Genomic DNA, 20,659 nt, shown 5'->3' on the forward strand with positions numbered 1-20,659 from the left:
GTAACGCAAAGCATTATTTTCTACGAAATTTATTCTGACCAATTCTTCTTTTAAAAGCTCTTGAAACGATGTCGAGGTTTTGAGAACCCGTGGTGAAAGACGATTTGCCGTTTGTAATATTAATTACATTGTATTGCAAATATAATTTGCTTTCATGAGTGAAAGAATCATTGAAATAATTAACGTTAATACCTAAAATCCAATTTCGATAAAACGCTTTTCCTCAGATATGCCTTTGGCTTTCTTTGGGTATATTGAATCAATATTATTGATGCGAAACTCTGAAAAACTGAACAGAAGTACTAGAGAAAAGTTTAGACAGAGATATTGTTGCTGTAATCTGTTTAAAACTCTACATTGTTGAATTGCTGAATTCGTTGTAAAATAAATAGAACATTTCATAATTTTCGAAGAGATAGAAATTTATAGTTAAAATAAAAATAGACAAGGTTTACATACCAATATATTTAAATTAATTACATTAAAATTTCGATAATCCTAAAAAATGCGTGTTACATGGCTTTTGTTTAAAATTTGCAATCCATTGAAAAAAAAAATAATAAAGCATGTTATGTATGTATGTTTCTCAAATACTTAAAGAAGTTTATATTTAAAAGAGATTCTTGCTTTTCAAAATATTGAGAAAACGCCACAAAATTTTAAATCTCGTGTGTTTGCAGAAATCCTTACTAGAGCTGGGAGAACATCAACAGTGGCTCCACTCGATAAAAGCGATAACAAAACAACGACAAACTATCGATGGTGTCATCAATGTATTGCCAGCTCTACCTAGCAGACGCAGATTGTAAAATCGAATTTTTCAAAGTGATGCATTTAACCAGACAAAACCAATATTAATTCCCACAAAATAGTCAATAAATATATACAAATAATCGAATTAATAACCCTGGCATTAAGTGTACGCGTGTGCCTAATAAGATTATCCGAAAATATATAATAAAAAAAGGTAAAATTAAAATGGGCGTGCAAGAAAAATGGCGTAATCACGCACAAAAAAAAAAAACGAAAAAAATTTAAAGAAAAAACAAAACCAACAAACGCAACGCAAACGGAATCTATACTCTGTGTCAGCAATACTTGGAAAAATGAGAAAGAAAAAAATTTGAAATACAAAAATTGTGAAGAAATTCTGTGAGCAAAGCAAAAAATATATAAAAAAATTTAATTTGTTTCGTGAAAAAAATATAAAGAGAAAAGCAAAATGACGAAAATGATATTATACATAAGCATACATATATGCATGTACTTTCAATATCGACGATGGCATCAGACACAAGCACACATACGCAAATATGTATATGTAGATATATACATACACAGGCAGACACATACTCACGCACGTTCGTATCAGCGGACAGACTGACTGGTTGGGTTGTTGTACATAACGTCGAGAGTTGAACACATAAGGGCTCTGGCTCGGCTCAATTTATAAATATGTGTGTACATAAGAAGAAAAAAAAGCATGTGGCGCTGCTGCTAGCGTCGACGTTGCAGTTGGCGTCGCTGCTTTTTGCGCTGCAAGGGATTTTATTACGTCGAAACGTTTTGGTTTGGGTTCGTTCGTTTTATATTTTTGGATATTTTACACATGTATCAGGTTTGTATGTGTGTGTGTGTGTGTGCAATGCATATGTATACACACACATGTACATTTCTCTTGTGTCCCCCCCACATATGCAGTCTATTGCTCTCTCGCTTTCACGCTCTTTCTCTCTCTCGTTTACTCTCCGTCTCCGTTCGCCTCCTTTTTTCGAAAATGCAACGTAACGGGAAACTTTGGCGAGTGCAATGCTGCAGCAAGAACAACAACAACAACACTAGCACCAGCATTGCAAAGTGAAACGGGAACGGTACATGAATGGGGAGCATACATATACGTACATATGTATGTACATTGAATATGTGTGTATGTATTTTCGATTTTCAACCGAAATGGCGGCGGCGGCGTCGTTGTCCTCCACCAATATAATTGCAAAAACCATTTTGCCCATAATAACAAGTGCCATTTGCAATCTGTTTAAGGACAATGAAATCTGTAATTGAACCTGAAAAACTGATGCTTTTCGGTCTCTGATTCATTTTGTTTTTATTCCTGATGATGGCGAGGAATTTTTATCCGTGAGTCAGTTGAGTTGTCGCTTTATGTTTTGTCTGATTAGTCACCTGTTTCACAGATTTCGTAAATTTAATTAGTTTGAATCCCTCAAGGGTAAATACATACGCTTTCTGTATAACTGATAAGATTGTTATTTTTTCTATTTACTGCTTTCTTTGCTATATCATAGCGCCATGTAACGTCAGATATAGAGAATGCCTGGATGGCCTAACCAAAACAAAAAAGTCGGTCGACGTTTTTATACCCTGCTATTCAATGTATCAAATGTTTAAACGCATTTTCTCTTTCATTATCGCCAATACAGGATAATACAAAGGACCTAATTGATATTGTTTAGAGCTTCCTTTAATTTTAATCGATTAGCAGCCAAAATTTTTGGTTTTTAATTATACATGTATGTATGCGTATATAAATATAAATATATATTCTGCGTGTATGTCAGAACGTTTAATTCATTTACCAGGGTAAATAACTTCCGCATTTACCATTCGATTAATTTGGTTTATCAATATTTTTTATAAAAACAAAACTTTAACATTTCTTTTTGAATGATTTGGTGAGATAAAACACAAGAACTTTCTAATAACCAAGAAAAAGAACCTTAAAACAGTTAAGAATAATAAAAAATTCCAATAGGTTGGCTATTTAAAAACAAATGTTTACCATATTTTAGAATGAATTTAAATAGAAAATTTTCCTGGAATTTTACAAACACACAAACGTTTGTTTTAGACACAAATTTCTACTTAATCGTCGTAGTCTGTATACCCTGTACACCCTGTAATAAAGCTGTATTAAACAATTTATATCAGCTGGTAAAATATTTAAGAATATCGTATTTTTCAAGGTGTGACTCAGAAAGTCAAATGGGTCTGATCAGGTGTTTTTTTTTCCGAATTTGGGTAAACAAATGGAAAGCTTATTGATATCTCCAAGCAATGTTTTGATGTTTTATCAGATGTTTTATTTTTGTTGTACCCTCTTCTCATATATTGTGCTGCGTCATTTTGCTTTCCGTGTTTTTCTCCATCGGGTGGCAAATTGAAGGTCTTCTAGCCCAAAATGAACTTTCGACCCGGTATTAGAGGCAAAGAGAACAGGGAGAGAAACTTTTGGCCCCTGCCAGGAAGCAGCAGCAACTGTGGGCTGAGAGAGAGAGAGAAAGAGAGCTCTGCAGTAATTTCGATCAACCGCCGACCGAGTTGAATGCAGTCCAAAAGGAAGAGAGTCCTTCAGTTGACATCCGCACAGCGGCAGCTTCAGCAGCATGAGCAACCCTATACAGATACACACACACACACACACACACACAACAGCAGCAGCAGCTTTTCTTTCCCTTCCCTTCAATGTGTTTGAAAAACTGGAATTTTCATCCCTGTCGTCATTTTAATTTTATTATTATCAGTTTGGGGGGTGGTCGGGGGTAATATAGAAAATTTACAAAGTTTTCTGAAATTTTATTATTATTTTGTACACTTTGTGGATTAGAGATTGGTGGGGCATGTGCGTGCGCGTGGCTAGCAAAGCTGCCCGTTTGTCCGTCCGTCAGATGATAAAGACAACTACAAATACGTATAAATACAATCTTTTTTCATACATAACATATGTGTACATATGTAGCAAGTGTGTGTGTGTGTGTAACTAGTCTGCGAGTGTGGTACAATCTACGTGTTTGGGGCCTAGTAGCGCAAATGTTATCGCTCTATTTGTGTGAAAAGAAATCATCATCACCAACAACAACAACAACAAGAGCACCAACAAAATAAAATGAAACTACGTAAAAGAGAAAGAATGTGTGTTTTTTGGCGTAAATATGACCACTTGCACTTTGCATTCCCTTCCATTCCCATTTAAAAAAAAAATAACACTGAAACAAACAAATGATCTCGTAAAGAAACGTCTCGATTGGATTGCTTGCTTATTTCTCTATATTAAAGCAAACGAGGATCAAATCAGGATCAAACTTATAGAAAGAGAGGCTCGTTGCCGATCAATTGTTGGGGTACCGGGATCGAAAAATTCCTTTTCGTTTTGTGGGACTTCTTTCTGGAAGAGAACTCTCTGCGTGTCCTCCTCAAAATCAAGTGTTAATGTGATGGGTTTGTCCATCTCTATTCGATATTTCTGCGAATAGTTACCGTGGCATGGTCTAGTAATAAAGTTCTATTACAAGTAATCGCATGAAATTACGTCTAGGAAAATGAAGAATGATATTTTATATGGGAATGCTTACTTGGAATATCAATTAGTCAACTTGTTATTTTGTTAGACACGTAAATAGATGATGTAAGAAAGTGCAAAAAGCCTTAAAAAGATGGTCGCTAGCTTTCATACGATTCAATCTTCTCTTTGAATAATGACTTTCAGGATTAACAAATAAAAATTAGTTATGCAAAAGCTCCTACTAGTAGACTGTGCATTCCCAAAGATAATTGAGCACGCGCTTTAAAATGCGCCCCAAAAAGATCTTTCAAGCAATTAAAACTGTGTTTACACTTTGCATTACAAATATTTCGAATATTAGATACCCAAAGAAATCTGATTGAAAATTATTTAAAATCTGAATCAGAACTACACAAATTTCTGTTTCTTAATGTTTTATGTTACTGTCAAAAAACTTGGAGTATTAGACAGAAGTCAAGAGAAGCAAGACGAAGAAAAATTTGTGAAAAAATCATTCTGATTATTGACACCGACATATGTATGTCGGTCTAAACCTTTTATTACATTATTAGCTGATTTATTAAATCGTTTAATCTCTAGTTTGCAATAGTGTTCTTATTCAATTGGCTGGCAATGTGTGTAATTTTTGTTTCTGAAAGCCTGAGTGAAGTCCTGAAAAATGTTAAAAGAGACATACATACATATATAGCTATTTATATACATATGTATGTCGGTGGTTCTGAGGGGAACTTATAATATTCAATATATTTGTTAAATCTTCTCTTAACAACAATTTAGAGATATTTTTCTTAGTTTTGCAGAATACTTAGGTAGATGGGTACCTATTTCAGATTCCATGCTAGGTATATTTAGATAATTTTGAATTTTGTTGTTCCTTATAAATCGGGACCGTTATCAAGATCCCCCCGTGATCGTTCTAAAGATCCTTGACCTTTGTAAGACTTCGAAATTGCTGGTACTTGCATATTCCCATAGTACGGCACCCTAAGTCCAGATGGGCTTCGGTACGGAGTTGTACATGAGGAGTTTATACTCCAGACGTAGGGGGGGAGCGAGCATTCATGATCCAATGTAAGATACTCGCTTTCAGTTTTATATGTGATTTTTTTTGTTTCGATGTCCTTGCGCCAATTTAACCTTCTGTCTAGGTGGAGATGCTCCCCATAGTAACTGCTTGCAAAGAGCAATAGGCGAAGATCTGGAGTTATTCAAAAAGTACATTTGTCTTGGTAAATGGCAAGAATAGGATCTGAGTAGAATCAGCCTGTTGTTGAATCATTAAGCGATCATTCAAGCACACTGCCGACAAAAAATTGTTTTGGATGGGCTGAGCTATTATTTAGCTCGCACTGTAGTAGCTGTAAGGACGAAGATTCTTTTATTTCGCGAATTCACTTTCCTGTTTCTTTCGCGTTTAACGTTTTACCTAGTGTTCTGAGGCAGAGTCCACCGACGTGAAAATGCATGTCCCCCCTCAAATGTCATTAAAAGCTCTTTTTGGAGAGATAAGTGATGGTGACCCCGAATGTTCCTAGTTAGTGACCCTTACAATGGACTTTTCCATTTAGGTATATGAACTCTTGGAAAAAAAAAGCGGATACCCGTCAGAAAATAAAAAAGAGAATTTGTGAAATTGCCGAAAAAAGAATTGCACTTGTATGCACACACACACACATGCATACAATTGTGTTTTTTTTTGTACATCTGTGTGCTCTCATTTCTGTCGAACGAACGAAAGAGCAGATGAAGATGGACGACCGAGCGACCTTTTATTTACTTTTTGTTAACCAAAGGGAAGATATAGGGAACCGCCGACCTGAAATCTGAAACCTCTGAACAGATGTTCCAAAATTTCACCAAAGCATTTTGTTTTCTTCTTATACATATATATATATATTTTTTTTTTTGAACATTGCACATGCTTTGTGTGTGTGTGTGTGTAAGTGTGTGCGACAATGCAAAGTGTGAAACAAGAGTCGTTTTTTTTTTGTTTTTGTCTTTCGTTTCACATACTTATACCTGCCTGCCTTATTTTATTCCAGGTAAAATCGACATCGCCGACAACGACGACGACGACGACAGCGGAATACCTAAAAGCAGCAGCGAAGCCATCGGCGGAACGCAGAATAAAGAAACAAGGAAACATTTGCCAAGCCAAGCAACAGCAGCAGCAGCAACAAGAAAAACCACTTCAACAAAAGAGGATAACATATTGGAAGAGCTCACACATACAAACACATCCACACACTCGTGCACACACACACACACCACACACTTATATATACACCGAAGAAAAAGTTGAAAGAGAGACCAGACATTGTTACTGTGTGTGTGCGTGTTGTGTACATGATAGTGTGTGTGTTGTACGTGCCCGGTTGAAACGGTGGGAAAGTAAACCGACATCTTTTTTGTACGAGAGTTTTGCAATCAGAAACGACAACCATCGACCAACAACAACAACCAGTCAGACAGACGTAGTCAAGGCAGCCCTTTGATAACACGCACGCACAAGCAGCGATCGCTCACCAACTAACCAAAAGAGAGAGGGAGCGAGAGGGCTCTACGAAGCGAGTAAGAGCGAGCGTTCGCGAGAGAGTGCCAGCCATCGACCGAGAGATCGGTCTCAATATTAAGCTGCATTTATTCAATATTTAAAGGTAAAGAATCAATCCAAAACCATGCCCAAACAAATGTAAATAATTTATATTTACAACATTTCCAATAGAATCGAAAATATTTTAATTCGGTGCTCCTTGTGGGTATATCCTGAAAACTTTGTCACCGATCAGATCGAAACAATACTCTTAATAAACATTTTGATCTTATTCCGAAACCACACATGAAATTGTTAGAAATTGAAATCAGAGTTTTCTGAGAGATAATACAGTCGACGACGAAGGTATTGTCCCTATAGTCAAGTTATAAGATTCAAAATGTAAATCTACTCCAATTGTTAATATTTTCAAAATACTATTCGATATTTGTTGAACTTAGTTTCATAAGAGTCTCGAATCCTTCTCTAATCCCATGAATTTTGTTTTGTTTTACAGTTGATTCGACTTCCAAATGAAAACACTTGTTTTGAGTCCAGATGATTTGCAGAACTTTAACAAGTTCATTTATGATCCCAAGTCTGCCGCCCACCTGGCGGCCAGTGCTGGGGCCATAGGAGCGGCGGCTGCGGCCGCAGCTGCTGTGCAGCAACCAGCGGGAGCAGTGCAATTGGTCACAGGAGGCGTGGGCGTTGCAGCTGGTGGCATGGGCATTGGTGTGATGCCCACAGCAGTGTCCACTGCAACAACGACATCGGCAGCGACAGCAAATAATAATCTAATGGCACTGCATTACTATTTAAAGCATCCAGGAGCCCCACAACCACAAATGTTGGCCACCACAACATCATCGTCACATCAGCAGCAGCTCCATCATCATCACCAGCAGCAGCAACAGCAACTGTTGGCCCAATCCCAGACACAGCTGAAGCAACTGCAATTAAAACAGCCAACAATTCATCAGCATCAGCAGCATATAAGCTATCATCATCCCTACTATCAGCAGCAGCAACAGCAGCAGCAGCAGAGCATTCAATTGTCCAGCAACTCGCATCTTCAGAAGACACAATCACAGACACAGCATCAACAGCAACTCCAGCAGCAGCAACAGCAGCAATCGCATCATCATCTACCCGTGCACGCTTTGAATCAAAATTCCAATTTCTCTGCGGCCAGTTCAAGTACTGGCGGCACCGCCTCAAGTCATGCCCCCACCTTGCAATCGAATGGTTCCAGTGTGTCGCCCAACATTATATCAAGAGTCACGCCACAAGTGGCGCAATCGACAAATCCCCATTCGACAAGCACGACCAGCAATACAACCAATATAGCTGCTGCGGCAAATGCTTTGCTAAGAGCAGCAAATCCTGCCACCTGCTCATCATCATCCTCATCGTCGAGCTCCTCCTCGGCCTCCAATTCATCAGCAACGTCCACGAGCAGCTCGGCCGGCTCATCGAACGCTTCCAGTTCAACGAACTGTGCCAAGAAACTAAAAACGGAGCCAGTCCTCTCGCAATACAATCAAACGGAGCGTCTAAATTTCGCCAACACATACATTGTGTGGAGCGAGGAGCATTGGCGTCGCGTCATCTTTCACGATGAGCGTCGCTTCAATTTGGATGGTCCCGATGGTTTCTCCTATTACTTCCACGATCTAAGAAATTATGAGCGCACTCTTTCCCAGCGTCCGCGTGGCAATTCGGTCTACATTTACCTGGTGATCTGTGTGGGTGGAGCCCTGCATTTGGAGGTGACCTCAGCCAAACAGCGTCCCGAGTCCTGCATTGAGGCCATACTGCGTGAGCGTCCCAATATCGTTAGCAAATTGGGCGGCAGCACAGAGTTCGTGCTCCAGGATCACAATTGGATGTCACACGCACTGCCCACTGCCCAGGAATTGCTCAATGCCGAAGGCCTCAAGACCCAGAAATGGCCAACAGTTGCCCATGACTTGAATATAATGGAGAATATTTGGGGTTGGCTCATTCGCGAGGTTTTCGATGGTGGACGGAAATTCTCACGGAAAGATGATTTGATATTTCGCATTAAGGAGGCGTGGTCGCGATTACCACTTGATTTGATCACTAATCTATATAGCACACTGCCGGAAAGGATCACAGAATTGTACTACACACAAGGCGTCTATACGAATTGTTGACACCGACCGACCACCGACTGGGCCTGGCAGTTATGCACAAGGATAATGTTCTAAGGAAATGAAAACCATTACAAGAACAACAACAACAACAACAACTGCAATCTGGGATAAAGGAAAAAAAGAAATCTTTATATACAATTTAACTTAACAATTTTTTGTGTATAGCTTTAAGATATGTGCAAAAGGAAGAGAGGAAGAACGGAACAATGGAGGAAAGAAAGATGCCAATGCTGGTATTGATGATGATCCTAATCCCGAAGACGATACGGAGATATAATGAATGAGGTTTAAGGATATAATTTTTCCTTTTTTTTTTTTTTAATTAGTTATTAAACCAATTTTTGTAATTAGTGTTTTTATTATATGCCCTTTCTTCCTTTTAAAACCCAACCACCCATCCCCGTCCTTCCTCTATTCCCTTCCTCACTATGAATGTAAGCTTTAATTTTAGTTATCCCCTTCCCCTCCCACCACTACCGTAACAACCACCACCCAAACCTTCAAGTTAGTTACAACAAACTTCAGTTAATTGCAACTCTTTAACTCCTTTTGTTAATTGTTTTTAGTTATGAAAAAATAATAATAATATTAATAATGTAAAAGGAAAGAAGGAAAAGAAAATTACATGCGAACAAAATTAAGGCAAAGCAAGTAAAACATAAAAACTTGTAATAGCGGGGGGAGTTGATATACCTACATAAAGATATACATATATGTGTATAAACATTTATAAATGTATATATATATATTGGTATCCTTAATCTTCTCCCCCCAATAAAAATCCCTTACTTTGTAACTAAAGTATTATTTTAAGGCATAGTTTTTTGTTGTAGCAAATTACATAAACTCACATTAAAAAAAGGAAGAAGAAACTAAAAAGCAAAAGAAATCTGAGACAGAGAGGGAAAATCCTATCATGTATGTAAAATTGTTTACGAACAGAAATTATATTTAAACTAATTATCAATGTAATTAATACATATTAATTAAACAAAGAAACAACAAACAAAAAAGGCAACAAAAAATGGAAAGCAACTTTAGTGTTAATTTAAGATCAAAACTAGAAATCATGCTGAAGAATTCATTCATAATCCTCCCGCTCGAAAAAGTTTCCTATTCACAATATAGAACAAGAACAAAATGGCAGCTACTGGCGAGCTCCATGATGCCTCAAGCAGAAGAACGAACTCTACCAATACTTAATATACATACACAATCTATATATAATGACGAACTGAAACAAATTGCAAACTAATCTAAAAATGAACTCGTTAGATGACGGGGAACTATCAAATCAAATCAAATATACAACCTACAATTACCACATATACATACGTACATACATACATAAATGAATACGAAACTCTCAATTCGAACGGATGAGAATATGATGGAGAAGAAAACTAATGAAAAACCAATGTGATTTTCTTTTGTTTCGCTTCAATGGGGAAAACAAAAATCAACCACAAACAAAACAAATCTTTATACATGCATATATACATACATATAGAAAAACAAAGGGAATTACTATGATAAATTAATTAATAAAACAAACAAAACAACAACAAACAAACAAAAAAAAAAAAAAAATAAAGAAAAATGCAATTACCAATAAAAACTACCAGCAAATACGTAAAAAATTAACAAATAAAGAGTGTTTTCTTTTCCCATTGTCGTTAAAAAGAATCTCATAATTTATATATATAGGTATCAATGCTCTTGATCTTGATGTTAACATAAGCCTAAAACCAGAGGGCCGGAGCTAACTTTGGCCGCGTCAAAGTTTGTATACCCTTGCAGCTTTTTTGGTAACTGTTTTCTCATTATATCAAAGTGGAAAAACATTTTCTATAAAAAGGCTAAAGTTTGCGAAAGAACGGCCTACAATCTTACCATAGGAAATAACGAAGATATTGACCAAAGTCACTGTTTTCGACCGATCGTTCCTATGGGAGCAATATGATATAGTCAACCGATCTTGATCAAATTTGGCATAGTCCTTTGGACAATAGCTCAGAAAATAACAAAGCTATTCATAAAAGTCACTGTTCGTGACTTTGCTGTTTGTATGGGAGCTATATGATAAAGTGGTCCGATCCGGCTGAATCTGTGCACTATATACAAGCCTACATGCGAAATTTCAGCTTACGGTCTAGAAAGAGTTTGCGCTGATCGAGTCGAACGGACATGGTTATTTGATCCCGTCTCGTCGTGCTGATCAAGAATATATATGTATACTTTATATAGTCGGAGATGCTTCCTTTTATGGCGTTGCACACTTCTGACCAAAATTAACATACACTTTTTGCAAGTGTATAAAAATTAAAGTTTGAGCTTAGCTAGACATTTGTGAATACATAGAGGATCCATAATAACAAATAATATTGTACAGATATATATAAAAATCTTTAAGAATCTTTTTAAAACATTTTCTATTCGTGATAACGAAGTTAGGCTAAATATGTTTTCATTAAAAAATTGGGATATGGATAATATCAACACATTAGTCATATCTACATTTTAGTCAAACTGTTGAATCATATAAAACCCCAATTAAATTTTTAAACACACAGTACCTAGCACGAGTTGAGATACATATGTTTGTCAAAGAACGCCTGTAAAAACAAACTGTTTTTGACTTTATATTTAAATAGGGAACTCCCAACATTGTTTGTTTACTTATTTAGAACTTTGACATCTTTGAATGAACCAAAACAATCCAAAAGAACTGAAGATGGCTGAAAACTCGTCACGGAATTGGACTTTCTATTAAAATATTAAAATATGTGACAGAATCTCCAATTCTTATTTGTCCGGGTTGAGTGCCCCAACCGTAAATTAGATTTTTCAGCTCGTACCCGATAGATATAAAAAAATATGCCTAAGCTCATTGCTTGTGTGATCAAAGCTTAGCAACCCAAAATAACAATTGAAGTTGATCTACAGTAAAACTCGGTTATAACGACTACGATTATAGCGAAGAAAATTGTTTGACTTGGTTGGTCCCCATTTAAACTTATATGAAAGGGCCTCCGCAATTCAACCGGATATTGCGACAATCCGGAAGAAAATGCAGCAAAATAATGTGAATAAATTTAGAAATGTATTCATTTAGCCGCAACTCATTCTTAAGTGATATTAAAAACGAAAAGAACATTCCTCTATTGGTTTGGGTAAGAGCTCTATAAAATCAGCTACCTACTTTAAAGAAAGAGTTTGTTAACAATTTGTTATTATTAACAATGGAGTGGCTATTGGTGGGGAACCTTCAGGTCAGGACAGTGACGAAAACGTCAAAGATCAAAATGAAGATGTGTCAGCACCTAGTGTTTTGGAGTCAATTCTAAATATATTCGTCCATTCAAATTTGAATAAAGCTATAATCAGCTTAACGCACAGAAGTCATATCTATTAAAGTCAGTCAGAACTCTGTTGCTCCGGTGAAATATGAGTTTCTGTCTTGGATTTTCACACTTGTGAAGTAAGAATAAAAATAGTCCGGATACTTCCAAGACCAAATTCAAAACCTATAGCATTTCCTAAAAAATGTAAAACAGATTCTTTGTTTAAAGGTGATAAAAAACTTTATTTAAAAAATGTGCGTTATAAAAAGTCCTTGTATATAATACTCGATCAATATTTGTGTAGATATTGGCACGGCTAAAATCGTGGTTGTAGGCACTTACTAAAAGGTCCATTTAGGAATCACTATTTTTATTAAATGTTTGGTAAACTATTCAATACTTTAGTTTGCATTTCATTGTGGTAATTTTTGAATAAATATATCAATATCCATAGGAGAATATCGGGCCACGATAAATTCCCAGTACAGTGTCGCCGAACCATCTCTACCCTCTCTATCGTCGTTTATAGAAATATTCGTCATAATTAAATTTGATTTTATAAAGCAACCTCTTGTTAGTCGGTCCTCTAATATTTAGTCTATCGTTTTAGATTTTATCGATCGGTTTGTGGTTTTTTAGACAAAATACTGTTTGAAAGATTTTATGATATTATGCTCCGCACACATGCTGGACTGCAAAAGGGCATGTCCTGCTTGACACAGAATCGACCTCCAATTAATGACTTGGAGCAATCTTTACCAGCACATATGAAGCATGGTCCATGCCAGTGTATTTTGTTCCAGGCCACACCCTGAACGGAGGGTCCAATGGGCAATTGACAGCGTTTGCAGGTGACAGCAAAGAAATTGTCGTAGCACTGTAGACACAGGGGCATATTGGATTTCTCATCGGGAATGTATTGTTGGCCGGCCAGCGGCACATCGCAGTGATAGCAACAGAAATGCTTGATGTGGAATGTTGATCCTTCTGCGGCAGTGTACTCCTTGGTGAAGATCAGTTCATCGCATGCCTTGCAACGGGGAATTTTCAATTTGATGGCCAAGTCGCGGCCACAATACACCTGTCCATGGTGGAAGAAGTAAACCAAGTCGGCCAGAAGTTCGCGACAAGTGTGACACTTAAAGCATGCCGGATGCCAGGCAATCTCCTTGCCGGCACGCTCTGCCTTAACTGCCACTTCGCCGAAATGAATGGGCAAACTGCAGTCACGGCAACTCACCGGTGCTGGTGGCGGTGGCATGGATGTGGAATTGGGTTGTATCTGTAATTGCTGTTGGAAATGCTCGGCAATGCCCAGACAACTGGGATACATGTTCATATCCTCAATGCCTGGAATGGAAGAGAATTTGCCATGTGCCGCATTAAGTTCCGGTGTTGAGGGCTTTGATTGGAAACCGGAATCATTACTCAGGGAGGCTGGAATATCCCCGTATGGCTTGCCATAGGCAATGTCTCCAGCTGTTCCCGCTGCTGCCATATTAGCAAAAACCTTCTCAATATCCTCTAGCAGTTGCTCATCGTTGAGCAGCCAATTGTTGACATCCTTCAAGGGCTTTAATAGTTGGCACTGATCATGCTGGATTCTCTTGTCTTCCAGGGCTCCAAATAATTGATCATAGTAGGGTCTGTTGGCCACTGCCGAGTGAAGCATGTGCTTATCTACACCGACCTCCTGTAATTGATTTCTAGTGACAGGTGTGAGCCCTGACAACTGATTCAGATTGTCGACATTAGCTGGCTTGCTGGCCAAGACAAGCGGTGCTGGTGGATGCCCAGAACGTGCAGCATGCAACGCCTGCTTCAAGGGTTCCGCCTGCACAATTTGGGCAAAGACGGGATCCCTTTCATAGTCTATATGAGCAGGCAGACCACAATCATAAATTACGGTCGAAACATTACCAAATTTGACACGTCGCATGGGTGTATCCTGACGCATTTGTGAACCAAAACGAGCCTGGACTGGATTCTTAAGCGGCAAGGGCGAATTGAAGGGCGTAGCCGGTGAAGATTTTATTGGCGTCATGGGCTGCGGCTGCTGTGGACAAATGGTATTGATCTCGGCTCGAAATTGGGGATTCGTGTTAAACTCCTTGCAGAATTCAGCAATTGGCCCCAATTTGGGATCCCTGGAGATGATGTAGTTTTTGCCCTGTAACGAAAACGAGTAAAGTGACTGGGTAAATGTGTTAATTTAATTGGATTTTATTTACCTGGAGTGTTCCTAAGACTTTGTCATAGATTACACCATGGGTGACCATACTTCTTAGAGCCGGTTGACTTAAACCCAGGAGTTTATCTTTAGTCTCGGCACGGAGACCGTCAAACTGTTCTAACGAATCACTCAAGGGCTCGGAAAATGCCACCAACAGCTTGGGCTGGGCATTGGATGGGGCCTCTATAGCCTGGGCCACCTTGGGATTGGAGAGCAAATCACTTAGCGTGGGATCATTAATGGGGGCAACGCCCAGTGATTGCCAAGTTCTTTCCATGGGAGCAGTAGCTGGCACTTGTTCGACTTGACCATGCAGAAGGCGACTGCCCACCCTCACAACAATTCCCTGACCCACACATTGTTCTCGCAATTTCTGGACATATTGCTGCAACTGTTGGGCCTCTGTCTCGGTCAAGCTGTCACAAAGGGTTGCGTCCAGATCATGGGCAGGCACTTGGAATTGCAGTTGCTGCTTTCTTTTATGTGCAGCATCACTGCCAGCTACTGGAATCTGCGAGGCACCCAATTTTTCCATATAGTCTGTGACCACATCCGGTGAAGCATTCGGTGGCACCCATTCCAACTTAACTGGCTGGCTGGCCAAAGCCTTGATTTTGATAAAAGCTGGCTTGGCACGTATTTGACCCAAAATCTCGAATTGCGCCCAACCTGAAGCGTCATCGTCCTGGCACATATGCTGATCTTTGCGACATTTGCAGTTTCGGCAAACCTTTCGCCAGAAATGCAGATCTAGACCTGGGCATTTCTCTAGGCACTCGGTACACGGAGCCCCCGCACCAGATTCATGTCCAAGTTTCGATTTTTTCAGTTGCTCGCGACGGTTTTCCAATTGTGAGAGCCATTCGGGAGCCAAAGGTGTTTCGACACAAGAGTTGGAGTTGTTGGACGCCATGGCTAGTGATTCATATCTGAGACGCTATACGGAAAAATAAATTAAACTTCAAACCACCTCCAAAAGCCGGAATATAGCTTTGTTCCTGTAATGTTTCACGCTTCTAAGAGATGAGAGCTTTTGCTAAGAGTTAATAAATCTAGATTCTAGAAAAGTAAATCTTTGATATAAAAAAAATTCACTTCAAGGCAATAGGCTAAACATTATAGTGTTGGTAAATTTTTTTATTGATGCTTTGCGGCAGCCCTGTATTATCAGCTGTTACAATTAAGGGTACTCACGTCACTTTGCATCAACGCTACATTGAGAAATCAGCTGCGATTTGTTTACATTTTGGTTTCATTAATTTCTATAGAAGCATGAATTAAAGACTTTTTTCCAACTGTTCTAAAATATAACAACAGAATATTATACTTTATTTAAATTTAAATTAATTTAGTTTTATCACGTCTTAGTCTGAACTTTACCACCCTTTTCGATTATCTTGCCAAGATCCTTGAGCGATACCTCGCCTGTTCCACGTTCTAATGGTTGCGGCTGATTTGGACCTGGTTTCCAGCCAACAAAATAGATTATTTGAAATGTAGCAGGTACGCCGGTTTCGTTGGCCTTCGCATAGAGTTCCTGATATATGGCGCTGGCCGCTAGCATAGTTTCACGACTCAGATGAGCAGGTCGATTGAAAGCAGCATTATTTTCGGCCATACCTTTAAGATCCCACATCAATTCAAACATTGTGGGATAACCTATAACCATCTCATCAGTATCTATGGTCAGCATGGTGAAGCCAGCTCGATTTAGTAAAGATCCAATATCTCGGATTTGGGTAAAGGGTGAAATGTGCGGAGATATACCACCTTTCCGTTCCAACTCGGCCAATTGCAGAGAGGACCGTAGTTCATATAAAGTGTCACCGCCAAATAGGGATGCTATGAAGACGCCATCCGGTTTAAGGCATTGCTTTATTTTGGCAAAGCAACCTGGCAAATCGTTTACCCAGTGTAAACTCAAACTTGATATGACCAAATCCAAAGAGTTATCGTCGAACTAAACAACAATTAGACGAGAATAAACGGAGAGAGCTTTACGAACTGATTGTTATCATCTTTACCCACATCCAAATCTTCCTCATCCTTGACTATTTTAGCCATTTTCAGGCCGGGTGTGCCCTTAGCTTGCTCCAGCATTGTTGCACTGGTGTCCGTTAGCGTCAAATGTTCAACGCATTCGGCTAAAATGTGTCTAGAGAGATAGCCCCGGTTGCATCCGATGTCAGCTGCTGCCTTAAATTCGCGCTTAATATCAAATATACGATCCGCAAGTCGGAATCCGATCTCTTCCTTTAGATAATCATAGAGTGCCACGTCCGCACTGAATGAGAAGGGATTGGATCAAAATATTTTTTCAATTTCAAATACAATTTCATAATATAACTACCTAAGAGCAGCTCGCTCCTTTTGCAGCCGCTTTGAGTTTCGATCAAAAATAATCTGGTGAGATGGTTGCACTCCCAAACTTCGCAACAGAAGCATAGGCTTCGGTGCAGTCAGCAGAGACTGGCAATTCCTTATCATAATTTTAGTAATTCACTGTAAATTACCAATATCAATATGAACAACTTGTATTGTTATTCAATTTGCCTGCAAATAGAGCTGGAACCATCGTTGGGGCTATCGATAGTATAAATGGAACTATAGTTCTTCGATACATCGATAGAAATTTCCCGATGTTTTCCCGCTGCGCTTAAAAGTTTTTGTCAATACGGTAAATATTTACTTAGCTTCTTGGGCTTAAAACAGTGCACATAAATTTGGAATCAAACGAAACTGAAAAACTCTGACGTCGGGTGCGCATTAGAAAAGAAAAGAAAGTTCTCAAACCCTTGCGAGCCTTAAAGGTCATCAAATTATGTCGCATTTTTTTTAAAGTAATTTGCCCAATAGCGATAATCTACCTTTAAACGGACGAAAATGGACCGAGCGGAGTAAATGTTTTCTTTCAGCTCTCTCTCTTTATGCCTTGCAAATCTGCAACTCGCGGCTCGTGTTTACTTTTTCTTCCTAGGTTGTCCTACTTCTTCTAATTTCCTTTGCCTTTCTAGGTGTCAACGGTCATGTGTGGGTGGATAAAAAGAGATTGGTAGACTGTCATTCCTCCTTATTGATGGTATTGGCTTCACCTGCAGCGCGACTTGACCGGTCTATTAAGGATAGCGAATGCTCCTTACTATTCGTAAATAATTTGGATGAGGGCGTCCTTAAATTTTAGGCAAATATCCGACGAATCACCGAATACGTCTGGGCAATTCCACTTCGTCAGCCATATCAGGGACACTCGGTTTTCCTATTTTGTTTTTAATATCTTTGATTATATTTTTTGGGAAGGAAGCAACTCCGACCATATAAAGTATATATATTCTTGATGGCGCAGTCACGAACAGTGACGTTCCTCAACAAATTCTAACTCCCATAGGATCGGTCAAAAAGTGACATTTTTGAATAATTTCTTTAATTTGGACTCGGTTGTAATAAAAATTTGTCAGTCTTATATTCTTATTAATGATTGCGTCAAATTTTATGAAGATCGGATGACTATTTCACACAGATCCCATAGGAACGATCGATCGAAAACAGTGACTTTTATCCATAACTTGTTTACTTTTTAACTATACCTATATCATATAGCTGTGATATAAGCATAAATTTGTTGAAATGTCATTCTACATGCGCCGGATTTTTCAGCCTAAGTTTGTTAGCTGTTTTGTCGCGAGCTTTAGACTTTTTAGACAAAACCTTTTTCACGTTGACGGCAATACGTAGAGTGGGAAGTGTAACAAAAAACTTGCAAGGGTTTGCAAACTTCGGAGCGGTCGAAGTTGGCCAAGGCCTTCTAGTTTTTTTTATTTTGAACCCCTTTACTCGCTGCCCACTACTTAATTCCATGCCTTAATCTCGATTTTTAAGGAAGAAAAAATTTCTTACTTTCTTCGATCTTGTACAGCTTATCCGTTGTAAAACGTGTCGATGGCCCATTGACCGCTGGAACCCCTCTTAAATTCAAAAAACAAAATCCATCTATCCATATATCTTCCTACTCAACACTGACAACCCCTATTTCTTGTCCTGTCCAACTTAACCGCCATTATTTAGCTATATCGCTATCGATATACTTTACTACTATCGACTGAGTTCGACGCGATAATACGATAACTCGATTAGTAATCGATAAATATCTTATTGTCTTGCACGTTGAGGCGGTAATATACAGTTTTACCATTAAGACAATTTATTTTGTGTACAAAATTGGGCATTACTATTTCCAAAATAAAGCAGGGTTTTTCCTCCTTTAAGCAAAGTTTCTTATACATACATTTTTCTTTTGGTGAAGTTTGGCACAGAAGTTGAAGCAAACTAATATTTTATTCATTTCTATTCCATGTTCTTTTCACCGAGTTTTCTTTTACTTTTACCGTTTTCTTTTCCCACTTATTGTTACATATGTATAATATAAATTGTTCATTCTCGTTCATTCGTTCAAGTCAAAATGCCCGATTTTACTATCTTGTTTTGAAATTCGTGGAAGACTGAAGCTCTGATTCTTGCAGCTAACATGGATCAAATATTACTAAACCTGACGTCAAACCTGGATGATATTTCGGAAGAGTTTACGGCTGAGTCCAACTCGGTAAATATACATATAAATACTAAGCCAATGCAAAGATCATTTAAAGAATGTATCCACCTCGATTTCAGATAACCGATTGGTTTGAGATGCTGGACTATCAGTGCCGTGGAAACTGTGGCAAAAATATAAAATGCATATTACAGCAAGCGGCTAATACAATTAGATTGAAAGATCGCCAAATCGATAATTATGTCAATACAGTCAAAATGAAAGATCGCCAAATCGATAGTCTTATCACTTTGGCTTTAAAGAAAAGTCCTGATTTGACAAATATCATAGAACCGTCAACCATCACAATATCAAACTACCAAGATCAACTCAAGAACGCCAATGAAAAAATAAAGAGCCTTGAAATGCAGATTCAACAAAATTGTCTTATTGAAGTCGAGGAAATGGATGAGATTGATGTGCCCATTAACAATTCTGCTAAGAGAAGAAAGGCAAACAGAGAACAAATAAAAAGGAAGGACGAAGCCTCTAAGCCCCAGAGAATATTACAAAAAGAACTTTGGATACATCCTTCAGTTCCTACTGCTTTAATGATTGAAAATAATATAGCTGGTCCAGGTTGGACTGTCATTAATCGTTGGATAATGGATAATGGTATATTAACAGAAGATATATGTCAGTTCTTGCACGTCTACGAACTAACAAAAGATAACCCACATGAATTATACATTCACATGGAACGTAATGATGGTAGCTCTTCACATGCTCACTTTAATACCTTTGCCCTTAGTGCATACGATGATACAAAGAAGGATTATGTCATCAAATTATTGAATGGTCTTAGAAAGCACTCGAATATACTTGTTGGAAATTTTTGCGGAAAGACTATTACAGAATTGTATGACACTTTCTGTTATGATTGCGTTATGTCTCTTATAATGATAAGAGAGCTTTGAAAGATGTATATTTTTAGAACAAATAATGAAATCTTTTAATAATATATTCAATAAGTTGAGCTTAAAACTTCTGTATTTACAGATTGACGCTGTAAACTCGTTTTATGCTTTGTTTGGATCTAGACTAACATTATATGTTTGAAAACATTTGCTTGATAGACGAAAAAACTTAAAAACATTTTTGTTAAGTTTCATGTATTTTAATCATAACTTTTACTAAATGAAGAAAAAATATTTTCTTGTGTTTTTAAATCTAGATTAACTTTATATGTTTGAAAAAATTTGCTTAATAAGAGTTAAGTTTTATAACATTTTGTAATTGAAAAATAAATATTTAAGTTTTCGTTGTATTAAACTTAAAAAGTAAAGTTAAGTTGATTTAATACAATCTTAATTTCATTGGTTTAAAGTGAGCAGTCGGCATTAAATTTCCCCAAAGTAATACAGAATCTTTCGGATACGTCAAAATTACACATAAGTTTTGATAGAAATAATTATCAAAGTATATTTTGTAGCTTTAAAGCATAAAACGATGAAGAAAGGATT

The 20,659-nt window shown here is 37.9% G+C and overlaps 4 protein-coding genes across 5 annotated transcripts; 2 read left to right on the forward strand and 2 right to left on the reverse strand.

Annotated features, from left to right (window-relative positions):
- Positions 1-777: 777 nt before the first annotated feature.
- On the forward strand, positions 778-9,910 carry LOC6652315 (probable basic-leucine zipper transcription factor Q). Its single transcript, XM_002074869.4, has 3 exons — positions 778-967; positions 6,364-6,978; positions 7,372-9,910. Exon 3 carries the CDS (start codon positions 7,388-7,390, stop codon positions 9,032-9,034), a length of 1,647 nt encoding a protein of 548 aa, XP_002074905.2. The 5' UTR covers positions 778-967; positions 6,364-6,978; positions 7,372-7,387; the 3' UTR covers positions 9,035-9,910.
- Positions 9,911-12,603: 2,693 nt separating this feature from the next.
- On the reverse strand, positions 12,604-15,728 carry LOC6652314. Its single transcript, XM_002074868.4, has 2 exons — positions 14,610-15,728; positions 12,604-14,548 (listed from the first exon to the last, which is right to left on the reverse strand). Exons 1-2 carry the CDS (start codon positions 15,522-15,524, stop codon positions 13,040-13,042), a joined length of 2,424 nt encoding a protein of 807 aa, XP_002074904.1. The 5' UTR covers positions 15,525-15,728; the 3' UTR covers positions 12,604-13,039.
- A 187-nt stretch (positions 15,729-15,915) lies between these two features.
- LOC6652313 (arginine-hydroxylase NDUFAF5, mitochondrial) lies at positions 15,916-17,184 on the reverse strand. Of its 2 annotated transcripts, XM_002074867.3 has the most exons (3): positions 16,962-17,184; positions 16,640-16,895; positions 15,919-16,571 (listed from the first exon to the last, which is right to left on the reverse strand). In XM_002074867.3, the coding sequence occupies exons 1-3, from the start codon at positions 17,096-17,098 to the stop codon at positions 15,969-15,971; spliced, it is 996 nt and encodes a 331-aa protein (XP_002074903.1). In that variant the 5' UTR covers positions 17,099-17,184; the 3' UTR covers positions 15,919-15,968. The 2 variants fall into 2 exon arrangements, with proteins under 2 accessions (XP_023036879.1, XP_002074903.1); XM_023181111.2 differs by lacking the exon at positions 16,962-17,184 and having other exon boundaries at positions 15,916-16,571; positions 16,636-16,694.
- Positions 17,185-18,734: 1,550 nt separating this feature from the next.
- LOC111519593 lies at positions 18,735-20,399 on the forward strand. Its single transcript, XM_023181171.2, has 3 exons — positions 18,735-18,780; positions 19,063-19,208; positions 19,277-20,399. The coding sequence occupies exons 2-3, from the start codon at positions 19,134-19,136 to the stop codon at positions 20,111-20,113; spliced, it is 912 nt and encodes a 303-aa protein (XP_023036939.1). The 5' UTR covers positions 18,735-18,780; positions 19,063-19,133; the 3' UTR covers positions 20,114-20,399.
- Positions 20,400-20,659: the final 260 nt, after the last annotated feature.

This window comes from Drosophila willistoni, assembly GCF_018902025.1.
Source record: "Drosophila willistoni isolate 14030-0811.24 chromosome 2L unlocalized genomic scaffold, UCI_dwil_1.1 Seg168, whole genome shotgun sequence".
In the NCBI taxonomy this organism is placed as follows: domain Eukaryota; kingdom Metazoa; phylum Arthropoda; class Insecta; order Diptera; family Drosophilidae; genus Drosophila; species Drosophila willistoni.

Excerpts from the sequence above, each read along its gene's own strand:
- LOC6652313 (XM_002074867.3), bottom strand. The coding sequence starts at position 17,098 with ATGATAAGGAATTGCCAGTCTCTGCTGACTGCACCGAAGCCTATGCTT. Across the intron at positions 16,896-16,961 it reads AAGGAGCGAGCTGCTCTTAG|TGCGGACGTGGCACTCTATG; the intron begins GTAGTTATATTA and ends CTTCTCATTCAG. Across the intron at positions 16,572-16,639 it reads AGGATGAGGAAGATTTGGAT|TTCGACGATAACTCTTTGGA; the intron begins GTGGGTAAAGAT and ends ATTGTTGTTTAG.
- LOC111519593 (XM_023181171.2), top strand. The coding sequence starts at position 19,134 with ATGGATCAAATATTACTAAACCTGACGTCAAACCTGGATGATATTTCG. Across the intron at positions 19,209-19,276 it reads TTACGGCTGAGTCCAACTCG|ATAACCGATTGGTTTGAGAT; the intron begins GTAAATATACAT and ends CCTCGATTTCAG.
- LOC6652314 (XM_002074868.4), bottom strand. The coding sequence starts at position 15,524 with ATGGCGTCCAACAACTCCAACTCTTGTGTCGAAACACCTTTGGCTCCC. Across the intron at positions 14,549-14,609 it reads AAGTCTTAGGAACACTCCAG|GGCAAAAACTACATCATCTC; the intron begins GTAAATAAAATC and ends TTTTCGTTACAG.
- LOC6652315 (XM_002074869.4), top strand. The coding sequence starts at position 7,388 with ATGAAAACACTTGTTTTGAGTCCAGATGATTTGCAGAACTTTAACAAG.